This window comes from Balaenoptera ricei, chromosome 3, assembly GCF_028023285.1.
Source record: "Balaenoptera ricei isolate mBalRic1 chromosome 3, mBalRic1.hap2, whole genome shotgun sequence".
Lineage (NCBI taxonomy): Eukaryota > Metazoa > Chordata > Mammalia > Artiodactyla > Balaenopteridae > Balaenoptera > Balaenoptera ricei.
The window spans coordinates 117021177-117036410 of record NC_082641.1 but is presented as its reverse complement, the minus strand read 5'-3'; the positions used below and the strand labels follow the sequence as shown (position 1 = coordinate 117036410).

The following is a 15234-nucleotide window of genomic DNA, read 5'->3' as shown; positions in this document are numbered from 1 at the left end:
CACATCTACTCTTCTGTTCCTTGTTTTCTTTCGAGCTCAGATTTGTGCTGGGGCACATTGAAAGGGATACATTGTTACCTCCCATGTAGGATTAGAATTGTTCAGGAGACCAAAATGAGATCTACCTAAAGTACCTAGCACAGGTTTGGGTTCATAGGAAGAATCCATGAAAAATACTTCCTAGGGGAAAAATTGGGAGGTGGAGGAAAAGTGATGGCGGGGGAGGTGGAAGGGCTGAAATAATCTCCCAGTGTTCTAGTGTGGGTTCCTCTTTGCCCTCCCAAATGTAATTTCCCGGAGCTCTGGAACCCTCTGGTTCCAATTTCCTGAGGTCTTACTGCTTTTATGCAAGAACAGGTTTAAAAATGGGACAGGAAGGATTGGAGGCTGGGAAGGAGCAAGATGAATAATACTTTGTATTTATGTTACATGTCTGTCTCCTGAGCTCAAAGTGCTCTACACCATCTCATTAATCCTCCATGCTCTCCATGGGGTGGAAGGAAACAGGTTTTAGGAAGAGGTTTCCAACCCGGGCATCTTCCTCCCTCAGCCCAGCTGGACTTGCACCTTCCCACTTGTACCCCTTCTTCCATGGATTGGAATGCCCTAAGAGGTCATTTATGCTCCATAGGTACCCTGGGTAATGAAGGTGCCCACGGCCTTACTCTGCCCTGCTGGGCTGCTTAGGAATTAATTGGGCCTTAGCTGCCAGCTTTTGTACATCTGTGTTGACCATTTGAGGCCTTACTTTCCTATTCATATGTATGTTTTTTCTTTTATAAATATCTTTAGTTTTTAATTGTAAGAATAATAGGTATGAATTTTAAACATCAAACAGGATAGGAGCTTATCAAGTAAAAAGTAAAAGGCTCTTATTGTCTCGTTTTGTCAACCCCTCTCCCCAGTATGTTCCCTTAACTCCCTCAAGATAGTGTGGAACCTTCTGGATTTTTTTTTTTAATGCATACACAGAAGTGCCATATACATACAACACATACTGTGTTAATTTGACCGTATCACCTCACTTGTACTGGTTCTGACACTAACTTTGTGAAAGGTCCAAACAGGGCTAGGGAGGGCAGGAAGGGCAAGGAGGAGAAGAGTGTACTGCCCCAGGCCATTTTCTTTCTGCTTGCCTGGTACCCAGCTGTGGTGGTTCATGCCCTGTGTTTTCCTTTCTCTGAAGGAGTTTGCACTGACCAACCCAGAGGAGAGCAGCACCAAAGAAACAGAGAGAAAGGAAACCACAGCAGAGGAGGAGCTGGATCCCAAGGTCCTGGAGGTGTTTCACCCGACCCATGAGTGGCAGGCACTTCGGCCAGGTACCAAGCCCAGCGCTGTCCCCAGGAAACATACTTGAAATTCAAAATGTGTATGTCCTTTCTCCCCCCAGGGCTGTTTTGAAGGAACAGCCCCTCTTTGGCCTCCTGGAGGGGAGTAGGGGTGGCTGCTGCTGCAGGACTCAGGGACCTTTGTTTTCCTGCAGAACAGAGATTGTGGCATCTGAGTGCCCTGGAAGGAAGGCGGGTGGTGGGTGGCCGAGCTTTTGGAGCAAGTGATAGAAAACTTTCTTTCCTTGCACTTCTGAAGCACAGGAGAGGCAGTGACATGTGCCTCACTCTGCAAATGCTATTTTGGGCTCTGCTGCTCGGCTCAGTGCTGCTGAAATATTGTTCATGGGAGAGTCCGGAGCACTGGTGCGGGGCAGGAGTTTTCTGTTATTAAAGGAACCTGTGCCAAGAAACAGGGGCTGTTCCTGGCCTGGTTTTTGAATGGAGCATCCTCAGAAGGAACAACTTTCTAACCCTTTTATGGCCCTGGGCCCAGGGCTTAAAATAATAATGAAAAAAGCCAGCAGTTGTGGTGTTTACCACGTTCAGATACTGTGCTACGTGCTTCATGTGCATAATCTTGTTCAGTCTTCACAATAATAGGAGCTATTATTGTCTTTATATTCAGATGAAAACATTGAGGCTCAGAGAGGTTAGGTGACTTGACCTGTGTCATTCAGCCAACTTGTCCTATGTCATTGACCCCAGCCTGGACCCACCTTCCTCCCACTTGTCCTTCTAGAGTCCCAGCTGTCCTTGGCTGGAGCCCGACTGTGATGACACTTGAGCCCATTCTCAGGAGTAGGCTATTTGCGTTCTGCACTGTGGCGGGTGGATGGCAAGCCCTGGCAGCTGCCAGAGTATAGTTTCATCAACTCCTTGCTGATATTCATCACCATGTCCTCACTGCCCCCATTGCTGCTGTGCTGGCAGGGGCAGCGTTTGCTGTGCCAGCCAACTATCTGGTAGCAATATCACTCCTGCTGGGCTTGCATCACCAAGGAAACCAAGTAGGTGCTAATGGAGTTGGGTAGAGGGAGATTTTAGGGACAGAGGTACTGGGTTCAGCAGATCCAACCTCTGGCTGCCCTCCTCCACCTTCCCTGAGAACTGAGCCCCCCTGGTCTTTGGGGACTAAAACTAGAGGGGCTCTCAGGGTGTGGGAAGTGGAGGATGTGTGCTGTATCCACTGATCTTATGTGATTAAAAGTGCTCGTACCACTTTTAACCAGGCAAGTGCCTGGAGCCGATGGAGGTCAACGTCCTGTCATCCTTACTCCTACCGTCTCTTTTCCTGTGGCACCCTTCAAGACCCCAGTCCACATTGCAGAACAAGCCTGAAAGTTCTGACCCAGGGCCCTTGCCCAGCCTCTGGGCAGTGGGGCTCCTGTCCATGGTTAAGCAAAAGAGCCCTTTTTGTATCTTTGGGGAGGGAGGGCCAGAGCCTGTGTAACGAGGGCAGGCTGAGGGCTCTGAGCACCTCCTGGAGAATTAGAGTGGAGTACTGATTTTTATATTTAACTTGTTACCCCATTGACATCATCTTCTGCCTTCTAGTTTCTCAAGAGCCCCTTATAAGTTGTTCTGCCCCAAATTCCCTTGAAGCTGCCCCAAAGGCTGGGGTGTTGTGCTTGAGCACAGACACTCTGCTCTGGGGGCAAAGCAAGTCTAGGTCCAGACATGCTTGCCCCATATCCCAAGAGTGTTTTTCATTTCACCTACACTCACCCCCAAAGCAGGACCAGTGAGGGGAGGGAAGGTGAGAGGCTTGTTATGGTCTCAGGGTTTGATGTGTGGTGATTCAGAGTCTGGTACTGTCGAGGCAGACAAGACTCTCTTAGGTCCCAGGACAGGATCAAGGTGTTCTGTGTGTATATATATATATTTGTTTGTTTGTCTGTCTGTCTGTCTGTCTGTCTGTCTTTGGCTGTGTTGAGTCTCCGCCTCTGTGCGAGGGCTTTCCCCAGCTGCGGCAAGCGGGGACCACTCCTCATTGCGGTGCGCGTGCCTCTCACCATCTCGGCCTCTCCCGTTGCGGAGCACAGGCTCCAGACGCGCAGGCTCAGCAGTCGTGGCTCACGGGCCCAGCCGCTCCGCGGCACGTGGGATCCTCCCAGACCAGGGCTCGAACCCGTGTCCCCTGCATCGGCAGGCGGACTCTCAACCACTGCACCACCAGGGAAGCCCTTCTGTGTGTATATTAAGGTTTTATATGTTATGTCTGTTGGTAGGAAATTGACATCTCAGTGGTCTGTGTGGATAGCTGGCACTTGCCTTTAATCAGAGTATATTTAATTCACCACATAACGAATGCTGCCTGGGAGCTTCCATCACAGCTACTGAAAGGTTAAAAGGAATGTAGCCAGTCCCAGGGAGAGTAGATAAATGAGGAGGTAGTATAATTTAGTGGTAAAGAGCACAGACTTTATTTTATTTTTTAAAGATTTATTTATTATTTATTTATTTATCTTATTTATTTTTGGCTGTGTCAGGTCTTAGTTGCAGCATGCAGGATCTTTGTTGAGGCATGTGGGATCTTTTGTTGCGGCACGCAGGCTCTTGGTTGTGGTGTGCAGGCTTTACTCTAGTTGTGGCGTGCGGGTTTTCTCTCCTCTAGTTGTGGCACGCAGGCTCCAGGGTGCGTGGGCTCTGTAGCTGTGGTGTGCGGGTTCCAGAGCGCGTGGGCTCCATGGTTGGCAGCACGCGGGCTCTAGTTGAGGTGCGTGAGCTCAGTAGTTGTGGTGTGCAGGCTTAGTTGCCCCGTGGCGTGTGGGATCTTAGTTCCCTGACCAGAGATTGAACCCACCTCCCCTGCATTGTAAGGCAGATTCTTTAGCACTGGACCACCAGGGAAGTCCCAAGCACAGACTTTAGACTGAGCCAGTCCTGGGTTCAAATCCTAGCTTTGCTACTTAGGGGATCTTGGGCAAGTCACTGAATCCTTCTGCCCTTCAGTTCCCCCATTGGTGACGTCGGGGAAATGTCCTGCCCTGCCTGCTGCAGAGGCTGTTTTGAGGATTCCCAACATGAAGACATTACTCGGTACACAGCAGTTCTGATTTTTAACGGTAAATTTGCCATTTGTGCCACTCCTTAAACTTGATTGTGGAATTGGATGCCAGTGAGGGTACATGAGTATGTAGCCTTCCTGTCCTCTCTGGCTTTAGGTAGGGAAGGAACTTATGGTGACAAGGAGAGACTTCCATGGTCATGGGATGTTCTCCCTCTTTCCTTCCAGGGAGATTTTTGATAAGGGAGCAGAAGGGGTTAGTACAGCATTTCCTGCCTGAGAGCTAGGTGCGTGGCATAGGAATATGGTGGAATATCTTTTGGGGACTTTTAAGAGAACGGCAAAATGGCTAGTTTATGTTGACAATTATTGATTTCAGTTCAGTACCTTCTGTCTCTTTAGGTCTCTGAAGGGAGGACCTCATCTCTGTTGTCCTGAGGTCTCCAAGGAGGGGATACTGGGCTATGTGGTCTGGGCTCATTTGAAGGCAGATTTCCTGACTGCCTGCTGTGGCCTGGAATACCAGGGGACTAACCCGTAACTTCATGGACCTTCCTACCAGGCCAGATAGGAGTTGGGCCCCAGTCACTTAGCCCTGGAGCAGCTGTAGGTCACTCTCCTGAAGTCTCCCTGCCTCTGTTATCACTGTCAGCATCCTCACTGTGAGTTGCTTGTTCCTGGAAGTGATTTTCCTGTCTCTCTCTCTCTCTCCTGGTTTATTTTGGGATCTGTCATACCTTACGGAGGCACAGCAAGCATTTGAGTGTGGATTCAGCATCAGCTGTTCACAAGCAGGCAGAGGAAAGCTGTTTGCTGGCAGGTCCTGTGGGTTCTGGGCCGGGAACTCAGGAATTTGCCCTAGGGCTGAGGACCCCTGTACCCCAGGCTTTGTGCCTGTGCACTTATTAGTAGAGAAAACTGGTCACAGCCAGATATTGTGGGCCTTTTGCTCCCTGGGCATTTCCTGAGATCCTACTTTGTGCCAGGCACTGTACTGGTAGCCAGAGACAGATAATAGCTCACATTTACTTAGCATCGACTGTGCCAGGCATGTTTTGAGGGCAGGTGCTATAACTACCCTCATTTTCATAGACAAAAATGAGTCTCAGAGAGAAGTGACTTAGCCAAATGACCAGTAGGTGGTAGAGACAGAATTCAGATCTACCTTTGTTTGGCCCTAAGCGTGAGCTCCTAACCACTGTACCATAATGTCTTTCTGGGTAGCAAATGGGACATGACCCCTGCCTTCCAGCAGCTTATGGTCTCACAGAGGATACAGAGAGAAAAAGTGTTTTGGATGTCCTGGTGGAAGTGTCCTGTGCTCAATGAGGGCACAGAGGAGGGTATGGGGAGGCCAGGCCAGGGCCTTCTCTCTATCCCTGAGATCTTGGTAGAGCTTTGAGTCAAATTTTATGATGCTAAACCTCCAAACCCACCTTCAGTTCTCTTTTTGAGCTGTGTGGCCTTGGTCAGTTTGATCAGAATCTCTGAACCTTAGTTTCCTCATATGAAAATAGGGATGAAAATACCTACTTCACAGAGATGGTGTGAGATTGAAACAAGATTAATGTGTAAAATGTTTCACTCTGGGCCTGGCACATAGGAAATATTCAATAAATGGCTATAGTTGTCATTTTTAAAATATACCTTTGCTGCTGCCTCCCTTTCCTTGGGGACCTGAAGGAAAAGTGGAGGCAATGAGGCTATCTGAGCAAAGGCCTCTCTTGTTCTGCCCCTTAACCAGTGCTATATGTTGGCCTCATATGGGTTCAGGGAAGCTTAGACCTGGGGCTTCTTATTGACCTGAGGTGACTTCCAGGCTCTGAAATACTGTGTGAGAGCCTCTGGAATATTGGCATTAGCACAAAGAGCCACTTGATGGGAGCATGCAGGAAGCCTGTGCAGGAACACGTTCATGTGAGGGGGTTAAAAAAAAGAAGTCTAAATCATCAACAACTGATGAGAGCAATCCAAGAATTATAGAGCACCAGCCATCTGGTCAGATCATTTCAGATCTGCACGAGCAATAGGAGGGAATTGAATTTTAAAAACCTCATTTATGGTAGACCAACTACTCTGTTTCAGGCATTTAAGGGAGGAGTCTGATTTCCTGCAGGCCCTGGACATCTGTCTGAAGGAACACCTGACTCTGGTCTGGGTGACTCTGCAGGATTGTCTTTGTGAGGCCTTTGGCCCCTTGCAGCTTAGAAGAGGCTGTGTGATCTTCCAATGCTCAGACACCAACTGGGTATCCAATAATTCAATTCAATTCTGACACTATCTACCTGGAATTAGTGTCAGATCCCAAAGTTAAAGGGCTCAGTCCCACTGCCTCTAATTCAGATGCTAGTCACAAGTCCCAGGCCACTGGACTTGTGACTGACCAGCTATAAATTAGGGATTCCCACAGTTCCCTCCTCAGGTTTGATAATTTGCTAGAACAGCTCACAGAACTCAGGGAAACACTTTACTTATGTTTACTGGTTTTTTATAAAGGCTACAACTCAGAATAGCCAAGTGGAAGAGATGCATAAAAGGTATGGGGGGTGGGGTGCAGAGCTTTCATGCCCTCTCTGGGCACACTGCCCTCCCATTACTTCTAGGTGTTCACCAATCAGAAGCTCTTGGAAGCCCCCTAGGGGCTTTTATGGAGGTTTCATTATTTAGGCGTGATTGATTAAGTCATTGGCCATTGGAGATTGAACTCATTCTCCAGCCCCCCTTTCCTCCCTGGAGGTGGGGCTAAAAGTTCCAACTGTCTAATCAAGGCTTGGTCTTTCTGGTGACCTGCCCCCATCTTGAAGTTACCTAATTCCACACACACACACACACACACACACACACACACACACACACCCATCCACCCATCCCCCGCAAGAGTCATTTCAGGAACCAGGGATAAAGACCAGATACTTTTTTTTTTTTTTTTTTTTAATACCACAGGCTACAATTGAGGTGGGACTAAGGAGCAAAGCTCCCAGTGCCTTCTGCCACCTACCCAGCTCTGTGATTGGGAGGCAGGTGACGCTCCCTTCCTCCCCTAGTCAGGAGGGATCTTCCTTACAGGTTATCTCATTCCCCAGGATGGTCCACAAGAGTATGACCTGCTTGTGTCCCATCGTTCACACGCAGGCACACACACACCTCGAGGCCTATGAGCAGTGGGTGAGAGTAGGAGTATTAGTTAAGGGCAGTTCATACCTAAGCTCCTCTTGCTCATGAGAGTGGGGAGGTTGGGACTTCTTGGCTGCCACCGGGAGGTAATGGCCTGAGGGAGGGCTATAGCAAGGGGCCTCTGTTGGATGATCTTTCACCCTGGCTCAGAGCAGTGCTGGAAAGGTGGAGCAGGGGCGGGATAGAGGAAACTGCATGCTTTTTGTGTGGTGTGGTAATCTGTGTCCTCTCTTGAACACAAGTTGCTATCTCCAACAACTTTTCAGGATGAGGTGTTCAGCAGAGCTTATCTTTGGTGCTGCCTCCTTCTGCATAGTGCCTTCCTCCCCTACTTTGAAACCTTTCAAGTCTTCTGGGGATTCCCCGAGAACTTCATTTGTTTCTCTCCTGCCTATACTTCTAGTCCATCTCCCCCATTACTGCCACCTCCCTAGCCTTTGTTAAGCGTCTCTACTCTGAGCATCTCCTTTACTCTTTATCAGTATGACTTTGTTAGGGAACTGCTGGGGGCATAGCAGGATGCCAGGCCTCTTGAGACCTGTAGGAGCAATGTCAGAGGCTCCAAATTACCCTGTACTGGGAGAGAAAATAATGGTGGGCTGGAATACATGAAGGCCCCACATGGCTCCATAAGGACAGTTTAGAGCTCTTCATTTCAGAGTGACACCATTTCCCATATTTGGACTTCTCTCAGGATGGCTGACCACTGCCCCATAGCAGCCAAATTCCACACCCCCCTGGGGGGAGCAGGTGGAGGCCAGGGCAGCATGTCCACTGTCAAGGTTGAGGCCACTTTGAGACTAGCTGGCTGAGCACTGTACTGGCACCAGAGCATCTCTGCCTGGGCTTTGGCCTTAAGTACCTGGATGGGGCAGGCCAGGGTCCAGTTTGCAGTCTATGGACTTGGATGGTTGGACATCTGCTTTCTAACAAGCGTTTATATGCTTAATGCTCACCCTAGGCCCTTATTCTCCCCTTCCTCTCCTTCCTCCACCTACCGGTTCTCTCTGAGGTTTAATAAAGAGTACTTAGAGTTGCACAGCCTCAGCTTTCAAGGATCGGGAACCGCAAACTGACTGAAATAAAAAAACTTAGACTGGATTAGGGATAATGGAAGACTAGCTGCCAAAACTAGTTCCAGCCCTCATACCCAGGGCTTGGCTTTAATTCAGAGAATCTGTGGAGCCTCGACTTCCCTTCTTTCTCTAATATTGCCCTCGCCCTACTGGCTAAGACTGTCTAGGCCATCTCCAAGGTTGGGATTAACCAGGGCTGGGTATAGCTCTCAAGGACTGACCTGGAGCTGGAATGAGAGGCCCTTTTCCAGAGCTTGTTCCATTCCTAGGTTTGTCACAGTACTGGAGGTAGGACTTGATTGGTAACTTAAGAGGAGATAATATTTGACTAGGTAGAGAAGAGGACAGGTAGGAAGCAAGAATGAAGGGGAGGATGACATGAACTCTCACTCTAAAAGTGAGAGTATATCTACCTGGTAGGAGAGGCAGAGATGCGTAGGAGAATAATGGGATGGTGGTGGTGCACAGCATCCCCTATGTCAGGATAGGGGGTGGTAGGAGGAAAGAGAATTGAAAAGTAGTAGATCTAACTATGTGAAAATAAGTGTGTAGTTTAGTCCATTCAGGGCTGTGCCGTGAATGGGAGATGAGGAAATGAAGAAGGACGATATAAACTCCTGAGTCTGAGGAGTTTGAAAATAAGTGGAAGAAGAGAATGAAAACGGTAACTTCACAGATAGCCACACCAAAAAATTCATTTCTTGTTACATTTGTTGAACTCCTATAATGTTCCAGGTATAGTGCTTGATGTCGGAGATACCATGGTGGGCATTGACAGAGGGGCTTGCCTGCCTGGGCCTATGGTGTAGGAAGACCCCAGGCAGGAATATAATGCTGTGAGAAGACAGAGGTGTGGCCCTGAAGGAACATCTTCCCAGAGGCAGCTCTTCATTTCAGAGAGACACTGAAGCATTGAAGCTGAATGGAGAGAGCTTTTGTGTACGTTGGAAGGCAGAGGGGGAAGGAGGCACTGCTGACAGATTTAAAATCCCAGAGAGAAGATCATTGATGAGGCAGAGTTGTTTAGGTGGCAGATGGAAAGTCTTGGCCTCATGAATGTGATGAGCCTTGGAAATTTGAAGCACAGCCTAGACAAAAACAAGGAAAAGTACGAGAGATGTAGAGGGAAATTGAGGAAGCTTCCATTAGATGTCTTCGATTTTCTGAGTCAAGCCAAGGGTGGGGCTTTTACCTTGGATGATGAAAGAGAAGGCCTTGATTGGGTGCTTAAGGAATGGTGAGGTTAAGGAATAACCACGGTGAAGAAGTTGCTTAGACAGTCAAGAGGTCAGAACTAAGCATTGCCCAGCGTCAGGGCCCAGTTGACGTCTGACAGCCTGACTTTGTTCTGGGCCAGGACCAGTGGGCTTGGTGACTTTCTAGAGCACTGTGAGCCCTGGACAGTGGATAGCTGAAGTGTGAGGAAAGATGGGTAGATCATTAAGGAGATTGTTGGATTGTCTTTGGGATTGATGAGGGAGACCTTTGGCCTATGGGGCAAGCTGGAGAGCTTTAGTGGAAGCTCCTCTGAACCTACTCTAACCTCCCCTCTTCTGAAACAGGGATTATCAAGACTCTTCGAGGCTCTTGGCAGTGCTCAAGGTCAGAGTTTGGGTGGTACCCCACTAGCCACTGATCTTCTAGGCAGGCCTGAAAAGAACCTGAATGAAGCAGAGCTTGTGTGCAGTGGGCTCTGTAAGCTTTTTGTTCCTTGTGCTCTGATCAGGCTGATTTTATTTCTGTTCATGTTGGGGTTTTGCTTTGTTACTTTTCATAGACTAGTAGGTTGTTGGTCTTGCCTTATTTCACGTAATACGTTGATTTGAGACAAACAGATTGATTTGTATTTTAATTTCTTTAGTTCTCAGAATAGTCTGTTTATGGTTTGTATAATGCAGTTGTTTGAAAGGAGAGAATCATTTCTTTGGATTAAAAAGTTTTCAGATTTGATTACCTGTGGCCATAATTAGTTTATCTGAGCAGAGGTGAGGTTTTTTTTTTTTTTTAATATCTTTATTGGAGTATAATTGCTTTACAATGGTGTGTTAGTTTCTGCTTTATAACAGAGTGAATCAGCTATACATATATCCCCATATCTCTTCCCTCTGTGCTCCCTCCCTCCCATCCTCCCACCCTCCCTATCCCACCCCTCTAGGTGGTCACAAAGCACTGAGCTGATCTCCCTGTGCTATGCGGCTGCTTCCCACTAGCTATCGGTTTTACATTTGGTAGTTTATATATGTCCATGCCACTCTGTCACTTTGTCCCAGCTTACCCTTCCCCCTCCCTGTGTCCTCAAGTCCATTCTCTAGTACGTCTGTGTCTTTATTCCCGTCCTGCCCCGAGGTTCTTCATGACCTTTTTTTTTTTTTTTTTTTTGATTCCATACATATATGTTAGCATACGGTATTTGTTTTTCTCTTTCTGACTTACTTCACTCTATATGACAGACTCTAGGTCTATCCACCTCACTACAAATAACTCAATTTCATTTCTTTTTATGGCTGAGTAATATTCCATTGTATACGTGTGCCACATCTTCTTTATCCATTCATCTGTCAATGGACACTTAGGTTGCTTCCATGTCCTGGCTATTGTAAATAGAGCTGCAATGAACATTGTGGTACATGACTCTTTTTGAATTATGGTTTTCTCAGGGTGTATGCCCAGTAGTGGGATTGCTGGGTCGTATGGTAGTTCTATTTTTACTTTCTTAAGGGACCTCCATACTGTTCTCCATAGTGGCTGTATCAATTTACATTCCCACCAGCAGTGCAAGAGGGTTCCCTTTTCTCTACACCCTCTCCAGCATTGATTGTTTGTAGATTTTTTCATGGTGGCCATTCTGACTGGTGTGAGATGATATCTCATTGTAGTTTTGATTTGCATTTCTCTAATAATTAATGATGTTGAGCATTCTTTCATGTGTTTGTTGGCAATCTGTATATCTTCTTTGGAGAAATGTCTATTTAGGTCTTCTGCCCATTTTTGGATTGGGTTGTTTGTTTTTTTGATATTGAGCTGCATGAGCTGCTTGTAAATTTTAGAGATTAATCCTTTGTCAGTTGCTTCATTTGCAAATATTTTCTCCCATTCTGAGGGTTGTCTTTTGGTCTTGTTTATGGTTTCCTTTGCTGTTGAAAAGCTGTTAAGTTTCATTAGGTCTCATTTATTTATTTTTGCTTTTATTTCCATTTCTCTAGGAGGTGGGTCAAAAAGGATCTTGCTGTGATTTATGTCATAGAGTGTTCTGCCTATGTTTTCCTGTAAGAGTTTGATAGTGTCTGGCCTTACACTTAGGTCTTTAATCCATTTTGAGTTTATTTTTGTGTATGGTGTTAAGGAGTGTTCTAATTTCATTCTTTTACATGTAGCTGTCCAGTTTCCCAGCACCATTTATTGAAGAGGCTATCTTTTCTCCACTGTATATTCTTGCCTCCTTTATCAAAGATAAGGTGACCATATGTGCGTGGGTTTATCTCTGGGCTTTCTATCCTGTTCCATTGATCTATATTTCTGTTTTTGTGCCAGTACAATACTGTCTTGATTACTGTAGCTTTGTAGTATAGTCTGAAGTCAGGGAGCCTGATTCCTCCAGCTCCATTTTTCTTTCTCAAGATTGCTTTGGCTATTCGGGGTCTTTTGTGTTTCCATACAAATTGTGAAATTTTTTGTTCTAGTTCTGTGAAAAATGCCAGTGGTAGTTTGATAGGGATTGCATTGAATCTGTAGATTGCTTTGGGTAGTATACTCATTTTCACAATGTTGATTCTTCCAATCCAAGAACATGGTATATGTCTCCATCTGTTTGTATCATCTTTAATTTCTTTCATCAGTGTCTTATAGTTTTCTGCATACAGGTCTTTTGTCTCCTTAGGTAGGTTTATTCCTAGGTATTTTATTCTTTTTGTTGCAATGGTAAATGGGAGCGTTCCTTAATTTCACTTTCAGATTTTTCATCATTAGTGTATAGGAATGCAAGAGATTTCTGTGCATTAATTTTGTATCCTGCTGCTTTACCAAATCCATTGATTAGCTCTAGTAGTTTTCTGGTAGCATCTTTAGGATTCTCTATGTGTAGTATCATGTCATCTTCAAACAGTGACAACTTTACTTCTTCTTTTCCGATTTGGATTCCTTTTATTTTTCTTTCTTCTCTGACTGCTGTGGCTATAACTTCCAAAACAATGTAGAATAATAGTGGTGAGAGTGGGCAACCTTGTTTTGTTCCTGATCTTAGAGGAAATGGTTTAGTTTTTCACCATTGAGAACAGTGTTTGCTGTGGGTTTGTCATATATGGCCGTTATTATGTTGAGGTAACTTCCCTCTATGCCTACTTTCTGGAGGGTTTTTATCATAAATGGGTGTTGATTTTGTTGAAAGCTTTTTCTGCATCTATTGAGATGATCATATGGTTTTTATTCTTCAGTTTGTTAATATGGTGTATCACATTGATTGATTTGTGTGTATTGAAGAATCCTTGCATTCCTGGGATAAACCCCACTTGATCATGGTGTATGATCCTTTTAATGTGCTGTTGGATTCTGTTTGCTAGTATTTTGTTGAGGATTTTTGCATCTGTGTTCATCAGTGATACTGGCCTGTAGTTTTCTTTCTTTGTGACATCTTTGTCTGGTTTTGGTATCAGAGTGATGGTGGCCTCGTAGAATGAGTTTGGGAGTGTTCCTCCCTCTGCTATATTTTGGAAGAGTTTGAGAAGGATAGGTGTTAGCTCTTCTCTAAATGTTTGATAGAATTCACCTGTAAAGCCATCTGGTCCTGAGCTTTTGTTTGTTGGAAGATTTTAAATCACAGTTTCAATTTCAGTGCTTGTGATTGGTCTGTTTATATTTTCTATTTCTTCCCGGTTCAGTCTCGGAAGGTTGTACCTTTCCAAGAATTTGTCCCTTTCTTCCAGGTTGTCCATTTTATTGGCATAGAGTTGCTTGTAGCAATCTCTCATGATCCTTTGTATTTCTGCAGTGTCAGTTGTTACTTCTCCTTTTTCATTTCTAATTCTGTTGATTTGAGTCTTCTCCCTTTTTTTCTTGATGAGTTTGGCTAATGGTTTATGCATTTCATTTATCTTCTCAAAGAACCAGCTTTTAGTATTATTGATCTTTGCTATCGTTTCCTTCATTTCTTTTTCATTTATTTCTGATCTCATCTTTATGATTTCTTTCCTTCTGCTAACTTTCGGGTTTTTTTGTTCTTCTTTCTCTAATTGCTATAGGTGTAAGGTTAGGTTGTTTATTTGAGATGTTTCTTCTTTCTTAAGGTAGGATTCTATTGCTATAAACTTCCCTCTTAGAACTGCTTTTGCTGCATCCCATAGGTTTTGGGTCATCATGTTTTCATTGTCATTTGTTTCTAGGTATTTTTTGATTTCCTCTTTGATTTCTTCAGTGATGTCTTGGTTATTAAGTAGTGTATTGTTTATCCTCCATGTGTTTTTATTTTTTACAGATTTTTTCCTGTAATTGATATCTAGTCTCATAGCGTTGTGGTCGGAAAAAATAATTGATACGAGTTCAATTTTCTTAAATTTACCAAGCTGTGATTTGTGACCCAAGATATGATCTATCCTGGAGAATGTTCCATGAGCACTTGGGAAGAAAGTGTATTCTGTTGTTTTTGTATGGAATGTCCTATAAATATCAATTAAGTCCATCTTGTTTAATGTATCATTTAAAGCTTGTGTTTCCTTATTTATTTTCATTTTGGATGATCTGTCCATTGTTGAAAGTGGGGTGTTAAAATCCCCTACTAAAAAAAAAAAAAAAAAAAATCCCCTACTATGATTGTGTTACTGTCGACTTCCCCTTTTATGGCTGTTAGTATTTGCCTTATGTATTGAGGTGCTCCTATGTTGGGTGCATAAATATTTACAATTGTTATATCTTCTTGGATTGATCCCTTGATCATTATGTAGTGTCCTTCTTTGTCTCTTGTAATAGTCTTTGTTTTAAAGTCTATTTTGTCTGATATGAGAATTGCTCCTCCAGCTTTCTTTTGATTTCCATTTGCATGGAATATCTTTTTCTATCCCCTCACTTTCAGTCTGTATGTGTCCCTAGGTCTGAAGTGGGTCTACTGTAGACAGCATGTATACGGGTCTTAGTTTTGTATCCATTCAGCCAATCTATGTTTTTTGGTTGGAGCATTTAATCCATTTACATTTAAGGTAATTATTGATATGTATGTTCCTATTACCATTTTCTTAATTGTTTTTGGTTTTATTTTTGTAGGTCTTTTCCTTCTCTTGTGTTTCCTGCCTAGAGAAGTTCCTTTGGCATTTGTTGTAAAGCTGGTTTGGTGGTGCTGAATTCTCTTAGCTTTTGCTTGTCTGTAAAGGTTTTAATTTCTCCGTCAAATCTGAATGAGTTCCTTGCTGGGTAGTGTAATCTTGGTTGTAGGTTTTTCTCCTTCATCACTCTTAATATGTCCTGCCACTCCCTTCTGACTTGCAGAGTTTTTGTTGAAAGATCAGCTGTTAACCATATGGGGATTCCCTTATGTGTTATTTGTTGTTTTTCCCTTGCTTCTTTTAATATTTTTTCATTGTATTTAATTTTTGATAGTTTGATTAACATGTGTCTTGGCGTGTGTCTCCTTGGATTTATCCTGTATGGGACTCTCTGT

General features: G+C 44.6%; 1 protein-coding gene across 6 annotated transcripts in view; it reads left to right on the top strand.

Annotated features, from left to right (window-relative positions):
- Positions 1 to 15234, top strand: part of SIL1 (SIL1 nucleotide exchange factor) — a 313911-nt gene that overhangs the window by 121308 nt on the left and 177369 nt on the right. For all 6 annotated transcript variants that reach the window (XM_059917197.1, XM_059917198.1, XM_059917200.1 and 3 more), the window contains one exon: positions 1187 to 1322. In XM_059917197.1, the coding sequence (XP_059773180.1) occupies positions 1187 to 1322 (136 nt within the window). The remainder of the gene's footprint in view (positions 1 to 1186; positions 1323 to 15234) is intronic.